Source organism: Parastagonospora nodorum (assembly GCF_000146915.1).
Source record: "Parastagonospora nodorum SN15 chromosome Unknown scaffold_25, whole genome shotgun sequence".
NCBI classification, from domain to species: Eukaryota; Fungi; Ascomycota; class Dothideomycetes; order Pleosporales; family Phaeosphaeriaceae; genus Parastagonospora; species Parastagonospora nodorum.
Genome location: NW_001884573.1, coordinates 67,095 through 78,556, shown reverse-complemented (window position 1 = coordinate 78,556; position 11,462 = coordinate 67,095). Strand labels below are relative to the sequence as shown.

Sequence of the window (11,462 nt, the reverse complement as noted above, 5' to 3'; positions counted from 1 at the left end):
GTGGGGGGGGGGGGGAAAGTACAACTTTCATCGTCCCCACTGAGGCGCTCGAAGGAGCCTTTTGCTGCACCACCCAGCATGCCTAGGACCTTGACGTCGCTACCCTGCAACCAAGCTACTTCGCCCCATAGCTGGTCGAACCGCTTGTCATCCGGGCGGTGGTCGTTGAGCGTGATGTTGCCCGGCCCCTCGTTGAGATGTATGGCGGCGACAATGACATGTGTGATGCCAGTGTTGTTCGTGAGCAGGGGTAGAAGCGAGTGGTAATTGCCCTGAGGGTCGTGGATAGTCTGGTGGTATACGATTAGTCGAGGACCGCTTGTGAGAGGAAGTAACTTTGGCGTGGACGAAGTCATGGCCGATGATGGAAGTAGAACGAATAGCGGGTATCTTGGGGCAGCGGCATGGTACTAGATCGCGTCGGCACGCGTCCCTGCAGGGCCCCTCGTAGGGCTGAGCCGCATTGCGTCATACATCGTGCAACACCAAAAGGTGCACCGAGAACATACAACGTCAAAAGATGAAATCTGGAAGCGCAAGTGCGTGTGTTATATGAGCTTCATTCAAAATGTCAGGAAGCTATCCGCGACATGATCTAGCCAAAACGCCCCTTAGCAACCGTTCGGGTATAACCCGTCCTATCCAGACAAAGGAACGCATCGCAAGGACGATCCCTAGTTGTGTTCGTGCTGCACCGTGAATCCGTGCCAATTATGCTCCCATGAAGATTCCGTAACGTTCGTAGCATCCACCAGGGACGTCGGGCGGCTAGTGGTAGCCATTGCTGTAGCCGTTGGCGCCAGTGCCGGTAAAGTATTGGTGGAGGACCGTCTGCTTTGCCGAGATGCGGCCAGCCGGGTCGTAGACCAGCAAGTTGTCGAGCAGGTCAAGGCCTACATCGTCGAGGCTGGTGACAATGGCGGCGATGTCGGTGCGATTCCACTTGGGGAACGAGGGCTTGAAGTCGGGGAAGGAGGTGACACCGGGCCAGTCCTGCTCGTTGGGCGTACCGAGGATGCTGGTGGAGTTAGTAAGAGGAAATGCAGATATCTGCTAGCCGACATACCGGAAGATCTTGAAGATCTCGTCAATCTCAGAGTCGCCGGGGAACAGGGGCTTGCGGGTGCACATCTCGGCAAAGATGCAGCCAACAGACCACATGTCGACGCCGGTAGAGTACTGTCGGCCACCCAAGAGAATCTCCGGTGAGCGGTACCACAGTGTGACAACCTGCAGCATGTCAGCCAAATTCACATGCAGCGGTTCTATGCCGTCCTACCTCATGGGTGTATGTGCGGAGAGGGACACCGAACGCGCGAGCAAGGCCAAAATCAGCGAGCTTGAGGTTGAAGTCCTTGTCAATGAGGAGGTTCTGGGGCTTGAGATCGCGGTGCAGGACGCGGTGGGCGTGGCAGTACCGCACGCCCTGGCACAGCTGCATCATGAACTTCTTGACCATGGTCTCGTCCATGTTCAGCGGTTTTCCATAAAGACCAGTGCCCTCCGGCAGCGCCTTGCCACGACCGCCCTGGCTGACTGGCAGCGCCTCCATGTACTTCTTCAAGTCGCAGTCGAGAAACTCGAACACCAGGTACAGCTTGTGGCCGTCGGCGTGGACAATGTTGAGCAGGCGCACGATGTTGGGGTCGTTCATCTCCTTGAGCAGCGAGATCTCGCGGATGGCGGTCGACGGGACGCCCTCATCTTCGGCCTCGAGTCGGATCTTCTTGAGGGCGACAATGCGCCCGTCCTTTGCCGTCAGGTCCTTGGCCTTGTACACGACGCCGTAAGTGCCTAGCAACCCGTGTCAGTATGGGCGCAATGCTCGAGGAAAGCCGCTCAGCACGGTGGACTGACCCTCGCCGATCTTCTCCATCTTCTGATAATTCTCCATGGTGTCGAAAAACGAGCGTCGAGCTCTTCAGACGATAGGCGGTCTGGCGTGTCTGGCGGCGTTGGGGGGCGATTCTTCCTGAAGCACGAGCGTGTCGGTGTCCTTTTCGCAAAAAAGCTGCAGCGTATGGGTCGAGCGGTCCTGTGGGTTAGTCGTCGAAGGTGTGTCGCGGGTAAGGCGGGGCTCAGGGAGTGGTCGATTTGGATGTTATGCAGTAAACAGTACATCCCCGGTCGCATCAGGCTAAGCCAAACAAGCCGACGACGCGAGCTTAGCGCGCTTTCACAATTATCCCTCCACATCACGTGCATGACACTTCACACAGTCCACGGGTAGAGATTGGTATGACAGGCAGCATGCAGGGCCTTGATCCTCATCAACGTCCGCCTGAAAATATCCGAAATGTTTACAAGAAGTATCAGAAGATGAAGGCAAAGGATCTCGACACAGATGCCGACCTTGTCGATCTGACCCAAACATCTAAAGACTGTCTTCCTGAAGGGGTACGCGTAGTGAGGGAACTGGACGCCGCAGATCTGACCGAAACCTTTCGTGCATTTGCTGGTGCGGATGCATGTACAGATAGTCTGCCTCAAGAATCTGCATCCAAAATCTCCATCTACGAACATGAAGACATGCCAGGTAAGAAACCTCGCAATACCACATCTCAGATTCCCACTCCATTCCTGACACCAGGTAGGTCTCCACATTCTCCCCTCCCTCCTCCCTCCCGAGATCCAACTCCTCCTTCTCTCCCGCCTCCTCCACCGGGACCTCTCCTCCCCAGCGCATCTCACAAACATCCACACACACTACACCCTCACCTACCCTCCATCCCACTCATCATTCTTCTCCTTCCCCCCATCCTCCCGCGACCCCATCGCCCACCCCCTCGATCCAAGCATCCACAAACCCCTCAGCATCACCCAACTCCTCAACAAGAAACTCCGCTGGACGACACTGGGTGGGCAGTACGACTGGACCGCGAAGAAATACCCCGACGCCACTCCCCCGCCTTTTCCAGCAGATACAAAGAACATGCTGGAGTCCATCTTCACAACCACGCGCGCCCAAGCCGCCATCGTAAACTTGTACTCGCCCGGCGACACATTAAGCGTGCACCGGGACGTCGCCGAGACTTCATCTCACGGGCTGATCAGTTTGAGTCTGGGGTGCGACGCGGTATTCGTCATTGGCACGGATGACGACAAGGTGTTAACGTTGCGCTTGAGGTCCGGAAGCGCGGTGTATATGTCTGGTGCGTCGCGGTTTGCGTGGCATGGCGTGCCGCAGATTGTGGCGGGGAGTTGTCCCGGAGTATTTAGGGGGGTGGGCCAGGAGAGGGGTATGAGGGTTGGGAGGGGTGGATGGAGGGGAAGAGGGTGAACTTGAATGTTAGGCAGATGTGGGATTGAATGGAAATGAGCATGATGTGATAGGCATTTCGATATCATTCAGGTTATGGTAGAATGAGCACAGTATTATTGGATTCTGCTATCTAGGGTGTATTACGGATTGTGGTATCAGTGGTGTGTATTAGGGGGTTCAGGATGTAGCAAGATCCAGCGGTGCTGTAAACACGACTATATGCAAGTAGGCCGCTCTAAACCTTCTCAATAGGGGCAGCAGCAGTTCCAGGGGCTGCCGCACTGCCAGGATCGACTGCACTAGCCGGAGCCACCGCGCTGGCAGGTGTAGAACCCACTGGCGCAGTCTCAAGACCTTGAGTCTGGAGCGGGGCAGGCTGTCCAACAGGGCTCACGTCACCTCCCACGGGGCTGGTGGGCGTGCTTCCTTCCGGCACTTCGGCGGTAACGGTACCGGCAGCCTGGGCGATAATCTCCCCCCACTGGGCCGCGGCTTGTGGTGTGTGTGCCTTGAACTGAATTTCATGGCTCATGGAGAAACTCTTGCCAAGCTTGCTCGACACGTCTTTGCCCTTGACATTGAACTTCTGGCCACTGACCGCACCGACCATGCAGTCAGGCAGGTACAGGGACATCTCGGGTACCGGGTCCTTGGCGAAGTCGTCATCAGTCTTGAACTCGTGGAGGAACTTGGAGGGTGTGACAACGTAGTAGTTTGTGTCGTAAGAGCGCATGATCTTGCCCTTGCGCTCAAGCGAGCCCGAAATGAGGGGCTGAGTCGCGCGGTGGTTCTGGTTGGGGAATTGAATCTGTGTCACGGTCCTTGCGGGGGCAGACGGGTCGATGAGGATGGTGTTGTTGCGCTGGATGAAGCCGTTCCACTGCAAAGTCAAGTGGTATGCGCTGTGCGTTCCCGACCATGTCTCCGTACGCAGCCTTGGTGTGCTCAGCTTGCGTGTTCATGACTTGCATAAACTGGCCCATGCCCTGCTGAATCGTCTGGATGATGTGTGCCTCAAACTGGGCGAAAGAATTCTGAACACTGATCAGATCCTGTCGGTTGTTGTTCTCCTCCTGAACCTGCTTGTTCAAGCGGTGCATGACACCACGCTGAAGAATGTAAGGGTCGTCTGCAGCCTTCATGCTGCCGCTGTGAGAGTCGAAAACAGCCGTGTGCTGACCAAGCAGCTCGATGTGCTTCTGAGTATGGGCTCGCGCCTTGTCAACGGCTTTGCCGCCCTTGCCGGCGCCCTTCGTCAGCTCCTTGCTCTTGTTCTTGATCTCAGTGTGTAGACGCTCGAAGATGGGCAGAATAGCGCTCTTGAGTTGCTTTGCTGTTTCGTAGTGCTGGTTGGAGATGCCCTAACAACGGGTTAGCGGAAAGATACAACCGAAAGATAGGGTAGCGTACTTGGGTGTTTGATCGTATGTTCTCAAACATGCCTGCAATACCGCCGAGCGACTGATCGAAGTGGTGGCCTTGCTTCAAGGGGTCCTTAACCGTCTGCAAGCTATTAGCACATGCCCATTTGCTCTTCGCAATGTGTCCTACCTTGAGAACTCGCTCATACTCCTTGCCATGTGCGTGGTTTGTCTTCTCCGTCGCGCCCACGTAGTCTTCCAGGTACGCAACCGCATGCTTGTAAGCCTGTAGACGCTCACTGAAGAGCTTGGTGACCTGTACAAATTTAGCTACTTGGAGCCGCACGTGCAATGAAGGTGCCCTACCTCCGAGGTATCCTCCCCTGGGACGGCTTCCTCGTCGGCAGAGTTGTTGGTGAAGCTGCGCGAGGGCATCTCGGTCGTTGCGGAAGCTGGTGCAGACATTGTGGTGTGAAGTTATACAATCCTTGTGGTTGTGGTACTTGTGTGTAGCAGTGTTGTTGGGTTTGTTTGGGTGTTGTCAAGGCGGGGTTGTCTCCGTTAGCCTTGGTAGCGGTCCGAGTCTTGAATGTTCAATATGCTCAGGAAATAATGTGATATGATAATAAATGCAGGAACACGAGAGTAAGGCATCCAGGGTCTTTTAAGAATAATTTAAGCTCATCAGCCGAGCTAGATCCGTGCCATTCGAAGCAGGGTTTGGGGCAATGTTGGCGCATCTGCTCCTCCTTGTCCGTGGGAGATGATGTCATGTTCTGGAACGATTTGAATTGATGCGCATCAAGACCGCGCTCGATCTACATTACCGTCACATCGTCCCGCTTGCTGCGCCACCATGTGCTTAACCCGTCACAGCTAGCAAGACCCTGAAATGACAGAATGGGAGCCGTCGTGTCGCCGAACAGCCCCAAGTTCAGCAGTCACCGCTTGTTTTCTCTATGTGAAGCGCCGGCCGGTGCCTTTCCGGAATGACATTGCACCGCTGCATGGCCAAGTTATCCAACAATGTCCTTGGACAACAGTCCTTAGGATGGCGACATGCACAGTTTGCTCTGCAAAGTCTCTGCACATGCTCAGGAGATGTTGCCAATGTCATAATGCCATAAAACTCTGCACTCTTTGGGCCCGTTCTGGCATACTGGGATACATAGCCTGTTACTGGGCGCATGCCCCATGATCAAACTGCTACTCATGGAGCATTCCGGACGGACATGAGTATTGGATTGCTTCCTACAATGGTCGCGGGCAGAGGCCTCGGAATCTTGCCCACATGCATGCGCGAGATCGAGAGCGTGGGGTTGGTGCAAGTGCGGGCGCTTATCGATTAGCCAGGGCCAAATTTCCCATGCAACTTTTGTGACGCAACACAGCGGACATTTTCAAACACCACCAGGAAACCCGTGTAACTATGTCTGCGCCGGCGAATGCTTCAGCGATATCTGGTAAGTCCAGCGCTCACGTCTGGTTCACGTTGCTCATGCTTCTCAGAACAACTACAGTCAAAATTCGACCTCGGAATATGGCACACGCTCTTCAACTGGGCTGACCTGACTGTCGCCGTACAAAATCAATGGGGCGGCCCCGACTCCTCCGACAAGCGCGACTGGCTGGCGGGTCAAATCAGCGACCTTTTTGCCAGCGAGCCTGCGACCGACTGCGAAGACGTAGAAGTCATGCTACTCCAGGTGCTTGAAGACGAATTCGGCATACGCCTCGAAGACGAGACAGAAGTCAACGTGGCCCGAGAGATAATGGCCTTGAGGAAGGAGATCTTGGAGGGCAAGACCGACATCGTGGACAAGCTGCAACAGAAGTGGGAATCAAGAAAGGGCAAGGAGGTCGACACGGGGAGTGTCAACGTCAAGGAGAGCAACCAAGAGGCCGAGTGGGATAGCGTGGATGAGGAGAGCGACGAGGATGACGAGGACGTTGAGATGGGTGATGCGCCAGCGTTGGTGCCTGCCAAAGCAAAAGAGCCCAAACCTGAGCCCGAGGTGGACGATGACGGATTCACAAAGGTCGTGGGAAAGAAGAAGAGGTAATTGAGGTCGGCGCTGAGCTTCAGCAGTTTGACATCGGGAGAGCGAGCATCGAATGAAGAGACATGGCGCTAGCTAGATAGCTTCAGTGCTAGATCTGACCGCAGAACGCCGCTCTGTATCGGCAGGTCGATCAGAGCACTGTACATGAGCAAAAGCAATATTTTCCAAGTTCCATCCAAGTGCTTGTTGACGTGATGTGTAACATGCAAATGGTGTTGGACCCCTGGACTGCGGGCTCGCTAACCCACTAAGTCCGGCGCTGTTTGCGGCGGCTGTCTGCATTGGGCCTTCCCCGCCTGACATTCATGTGCCATCTCAGCTAAGTACCTCACCTGCACCCTAGTATAGCACGCACTGCGTCGTTCTCTACCAGCGCCATGGATTCGGCATACGACCACATTCAAGAAGAGAGCTACCCTCAGGACCAGTCCAGTCAGCAAGGGAGCGGGGACAGAACCCACGAGGAGACGGCCAACAACTTCAATGCTGAGATACAAGATGCTTACAAGGCCATATCCAGCAGTCCTTGGGCGGCAAGGCTGGGTGGATTTTTCGGCACAGTAAAGAAGCAGGTGAGGATCTGTCGCGAGCTCACACAGGCACAGTTTCTAATACGGACCAGGGCGAGCAATACTACGACACCGCCAGCAAGCAATACGCCGAGACGAGCAAGACAGCCACGGCCGGTGTCTCCACTCTGGTGAAGCATGCGCGAAATCTCTCAGTTCAGGCTGGCGAGACCATCAACACCGAGAAGAAGACGGAAGATCCGGAAGCACACCCCGACCGCCCCGAGTCGCTCCCCGCAGACATAGTCAAAGAAGCAAGGAACGTGCTGTCACGATTTCGATCTGACGCAGCAAAGCGCCTCAAGGAGATTGAAAAGGCAGAGGATGCGGCCGACGAGGCACTGCTCAAGTTCGGCACCAACATCCGTAGCTTTCTGGCCGATGCCGTCTCTATTGCCCCTCCCGTATCAGGCTCGCAGGAAGAGAAAGACGGTACTGTTCTCTTCGAGTCCAAGGATAGCAGTGGCAAGAAGGTCGTGCATGCCACACGCTTCGATGCACAGCTGCACGTCATACACTCGAGCCTGGATTCCTTCTTGAAGGACCCTGCGAGCGACGAGTGGGAGAAGTGGAGGAAGGACTTTGACGTGGAGAAGAAGACCGATGCTATCGCAAAGGATCTGGAGAAGCATACGGAGTTGAGGACTGCCATGGAGAAGTGCGTGCCGGAGAAGGTAGACTATGCGAGTTTCTGGGAACGATACTACTTCCTTAGACACGTTATTGAAAGTGAGGAGCAGCGTCGAAGGGACATGTTGAAGGGTAAGCTATATTTGAGCATTTCACCTCAACGATGTTCTATGTCTAACTCTACACAGCATCAAACCCCGCCGACGACGAAGAAGTGGCCTGGGACGAAGACTCGGACGAAGAGGAGGAAGAAGACGACGACGCCGAAGATGCCGAAGACGCCGAAGAAGAGGACGAGGATGAAGAAGAAGAAGAGTCGGACGATGAAGAGGAGGACTCCGACGAAGAAGAAGAGTCTTCCGGCGCTCCTTCAAACAAGTCCGCCACCAACCTCGCCGCCTCTGTCAAAACCCTCAAGCCCCCAGCCGAAGACAAACCAAAGCCAGTCGCAAATCTCAAGCCCGCACAGCCTCGCCGATCAAATGATGAGAAGAGTGTGGCCGACAGCGACGCGAGCTACGATCTCGTGAGCGGCGCCACAAGCCGTGCGCCAGGCAGCCCACAGCAGGAGAAGAAGAAGGCGGGTTAGCCGAGGAGGACGAGGAGAGTGATGAGGAAGACTGGGAATGATTACAATGATTGAGAAGGGCAACAGGGGTAACGGCGTTTCGGAAACTGGGAACTTGATAGGCCTTTTGTTTGTGATGCGGATAAATACCATGTCTTGTTCGTTGAGATCTGATGAAATGTTGCTACGCCATCTACGCTATCTTATGCTTTGAAGTATAACAAATGGTATCTTGGAAAACCCGTGATGGTCCCGAACGCCTTCGCAATGCACTTGCTGTAACAGTCTAGAAAAACTACCTCCTCACACATCTGCACGACCACATACCACCTGTCCATCAGCAATATCCTACTCCGTCTTCCGAATACTGCTCGGCGGCGTGTCGGGCGCCAAACTTCCCCGAAAAGACTGCGCCGGCCCATGTCGCGGCGAGCTGGAGGTATGCGGCGCAGTAGGTGGTCCTCTAAAGCTCGGCTGCTTCATATTCCCTCCTTGGCCCGGCTGCGTCGTTGCGCGTCTCAGCAATGGGCTCGGCGAAGAAACACTTCCAAGCGGCGGACGGCTCTCTCGCAGCACATCTGTAGACGACTTGGACCGACTCGCCTCATTGCCGAAAGTATGGTGACGAAAGCGGAACCGACTGGCGTACCAAGGGGCGGGATCGAGCGTAATTTGACGACGGTCGACTACTCGGATAACCGTTCGTAGTCATACGGCGCGCCACCTTCAGGTGAACCAGGCTCGTCGTCGTGAAACTCGTGCTCCAAGTACTCCTACTCCCCTCCGCTTAATCGGGCTCTCGTCGTACGGGTCGAAACCTACACGCATACGCGCCTCGCGGCGCACGCGGCGGCGCAGATCGGCGTCACTTCCCTGCGCCCACGGTGCTACTATCAGATAGGAAGAAGTTGAGGAACTCGTCTGGGATAGCGAGGTGGGAGGACTGCTGGAATTGCTGGAGTGCGGTGAGGCGGACGAGCATTTCGAGGAGGGAGAGGGAGGTTTTTATGGGTGGGAGGGTGGTACGCGCATGGGTTTCGTAGCGTGGGGCGGGAGCGGAGGGCTTCTGGGGGGAGGGGACGAGTTGGGTGTTTTGCGATGGTGGTGGGGACATCGACGGAGTAGACGGACGTAGGTTTAGGTTTGAGAGACCGGCTAGGACACCTGAGGGATCCGGACCTGATCCGTGTGTTGGGGATGACAGTTCTGCTTCTAGATCTTCAGTGTCGTCCAGCTCTGAGTCTGAAGATGGGTCTTCGGTGTAGACTTCAAATGCCATCCATTCGAGATCGAGCGTCGGCGGGAGACGCCACGGGAAAGTAGGCTGCTCGGGTTCTACTGGCTGCTCTTGCAAGCCGGGGGTGAGACTCCCTGCGGAGTTGATCTTCAAGCTCTGTCTGCTCGTCTTCATCCTCGCCGATGGTGTGAGAATCGTCTGAGTCGTAGCCTGCCTCCGTGGGCTGTTGTTCCATCATGCGACGCGGTGGCGCAGCGTTGATGTCTCGCTTCAAAAGCAAGATTGGGTTATTGGTTTCACCATCCGTGCCTATGTTGAGGATTTTTCCAGTGTCTGCGTAAAAGATTTTGGACACCTCATGGATGGGTATAATTTCACGAACGCCAGCCTGCTCAACATTGTCGTACGGACCCGGCTGTGGCTCGTCTTCCTCAAAGGTATGCACACGGCCGTCGTCCCAAGTCTTCGACAATCAGTAGCTGGTACGCGAATTCCTGAAGCTTGTTATCGGAGGGAACCTGTCGATGATTGGCTTCATCAGTTCGGCTCGATGTGGGCCCGAACGGCGTAGGAAAGTCGTAAACAGTATCGAGCGGCACTCTCAGAAGCGTCACACGTGCCTTGTGCATAACCTCCTTCCACGTGGTGTCACGAAGTCCTTCCTCATGTGGTCGGTTCGCATGGCCGGCGAATAACATGTACATGGAGAGTGTAAAAGTTGGTCCTATCTGCTGTGACCTGGGCCTCGAAGAGCAATACTGCATGTCGCCAGCAGTGAGGAAGGTACTAGCTTGTAGCAGCCGTGATGGTGATACGGTAGCTGGTAGTGTCGTAGACAGACTGACGCCAGAGGTGGTGATAGCTAAGTTGATGAGGGGTACAGCGTCTTCGATGCGCTCCAGAAGTTTCTTCATCTCTGAAATGATGACGTTGAGTTCGATGTCGTTCTGCGCGCGTGACCTGGCCTTTGAGCTGCCTCTTCGAGAAAGCTGCTCCTCTATCACGGCCTTCTCAACACGGCTACCAAGGGTTTGGATGTCCCATCGAAGAGACTTTGTGAGTGTAACAGCTGATTCAAGAGATGTGTTTCCACGAGCAGCAATCAGCTCAATCATGTCAATAGCCGGCGAGACAATCTGGACGTCTTAGGAAATAGTTGTGATCGATACCAAGTATTAGCTTACCTTGATTTTTGAGTCGAGTCGCAGCTGCAAAGTAGCCAACTCTTCCTTCTCGCGGCCATCCACGGTCTAAGGCCTGTCAGCAAGAGGCCTATGAAATCTGATACCATCTTGCTCTTTTCCTGCTCTTGCTCTTGTCGGGGATCCAACAGCGCGACTAATGGAGGTGGAGGTGGAGGTGACGTGATGTCGCTGGATTTGTACTCACTTTCATCAATCGTCCGCATTGTTTCAGGGCGTAAGTGCTGGTTATTGCTATGCCACTGCGAATGGCATAGCTCATCGCCTGTTGGGTCACCTGTTCCGCGGTCAGCTTTGGGATCTCGGGCAACGGCAACGCTTTCGGGCTGCATAGTGCCAACCGTATAATGGCCGATGGGAGTCATACTTTCGCTAGGAGGACATCCATGATGATTGGGCTCGACGCGGTGTTGCGGTGCAAGTCGAGGATTAGGAAGGATTGGCAGAGGCGATGGGGCACGGAGGCAGCTGATTATGTCATTTGTGAGTCGAGGGTGAGTCGAGGATGAGTCCTCTGTGAATCACGGCTTGCAGATTCGCGATGGATCCCATGTTTGAATGTGTTTGCTC

The 11,462-nt window shown here is 55.0% G+C and overlaps 6 protein-coding genes across 6 annotated transcripts; 3 read left to right on the top strand and 3 right to left on the bottom strand.

The window, feature by feature from the left end:
* Window positions 1–768: 768 nt before the first annotated feature.
* On the bottom strand, window positions 769–1,894 carry SNOG_13052 (hypothetical protein; the record flags this gene model as incomplete). Its single annotated transcript, XM_001803214.1, has 4 exons — window positions 769–1,018; window positions 1,067–1,230; window positions 1,280–1,794; window positions 1,858–1,894. The coding sequence occupies 4 exons, from the start codon at window positions 1,892–1,894 to the stop codon at window positions 769–771; spliced, it is 966 nt and encodes a 321-aa protein (XP_001803266.1).
* Window positions 1,895–2,250: 356 nt separating this feature from the next.
* SNOG_13051 (hypothetical protein) lies at window positions 2,251–3,280 on the top strand (the record flags this gene model as incomplete). Its single annotated transcript, XM_001803213.1, has 3 exons — window positions 2,251–2,397; window positions 2,477–2,536; window positions 2,591–3,280. 3 exons carry the CDS (start codon window positions 2,251–2,253, stop codon window positions 3,278–3,280), a joined length of 897 nt encoding a protein of 298 aa, XP_001803265.1.
* Window positions 3,281–3,497: 217 nt separating this feature from the next.
* Window positions 3,498–5,320, bottom strand: SNOG_13050 (hypothetical protein; the record flags this gene model as incomplete). Its single annotated transcript, XM_001803212.1, has 5 exons — window positions 4,990–5,320; window positions 4,814–4,939; window positions 4,673–4,765; window positions 4,193–4,623; window positions 3,498–4,164 (listed from the first exon to the last, which is right to left on the bottom strand). The coding sequence occupies exons 1-5, from the start codon at window positions 5,086–5,088 to the stop codon at window positions 3,498–3,500; spliced, it is 1,416 nt and encodes a 471-aa protein (XP_001803264.1). The 5' UTR covers window positions 5,089–5,320.
* Window positions 5,321–6,042: 722 nt separating this feature from the next.
* SNOG_13049 (hypothetical protein) lies at window positions 6,043–6,854 on the top strand. The gene is made up of 2 exons (XM_001803211.1): window positions 6,043–6,086; window positions 6,133–6,854. The coding sequence occupies exons 1-2, from the start codon at window positions 6,053–6,055 to the stop codon at window positions 6,684–6,686; spliced, it is 588 nt and encodes a 195-aa protein (XP_001803263.1). The 5' UTR covers window positions 6,043–6,052; the 3' UTR covers window positions 6,687–6,854.
* A 209-nt stretch (window positions 6,855–7,063) lies between these two features.
* SNOG_13048 (hypothetical protein) lies at window positions 7,064–8,474 on the top strand (the record flags this gene model as incomplete). Its single annotated transcript, XM_001803210.1, has 3 exons — window positions 7,064–7,258; window positions 7,309–8,017; window positions 8,074–8,474. 3 exons carry the CDS (start codon window positions 7,064–7,066, stop codon window positions 8,472–8,474), a joined length of 1,305 nt encoding a protein of 434 aa, XP_001803262.1.
* Window positions 8,475–9,318: 844 nt separating this feature from the next.
* Window positions 9,319–11,280, bottom strand: SNOG_13047 (hypothetical protein; the record flags this gene model as incomplete). Its single annotated transcript, XM_001803209.1, has 5 exons — window positions 9,319–9,850; window positions 10,138–10,826; window positions 10,875–10,940; window positions 10,979–11,218; window positions 11,260–11,280. The coding sequence occupies 5 exons, from the start codon at window positions 11,278–11,280 to the stop codon at window positions 9,319–9,321; spliced, it is 1,548 nt and encodes a 515-aa protein (XP_001803261.1).
* Between the last annotated feature and the right edge of the window lie 182 nt (window positions 11,281–11,462).

Bases quoted from the DNA above. Each gene is read 5' to 3' on its own strand.
- SNOG_13049 (XM_001803211.1), top strand. From the start codon at position 6,053: ATGTCTGCGCCGGCGAATGCTTCAGCGATATCTG. The intron at 6,087-6,132 runs GTAAGTCCAGCG...CATGCTTCTCAG, and splicing joins GAATGCTTCAGCGATATCTG to AACAACTACAGTCAAAATTC.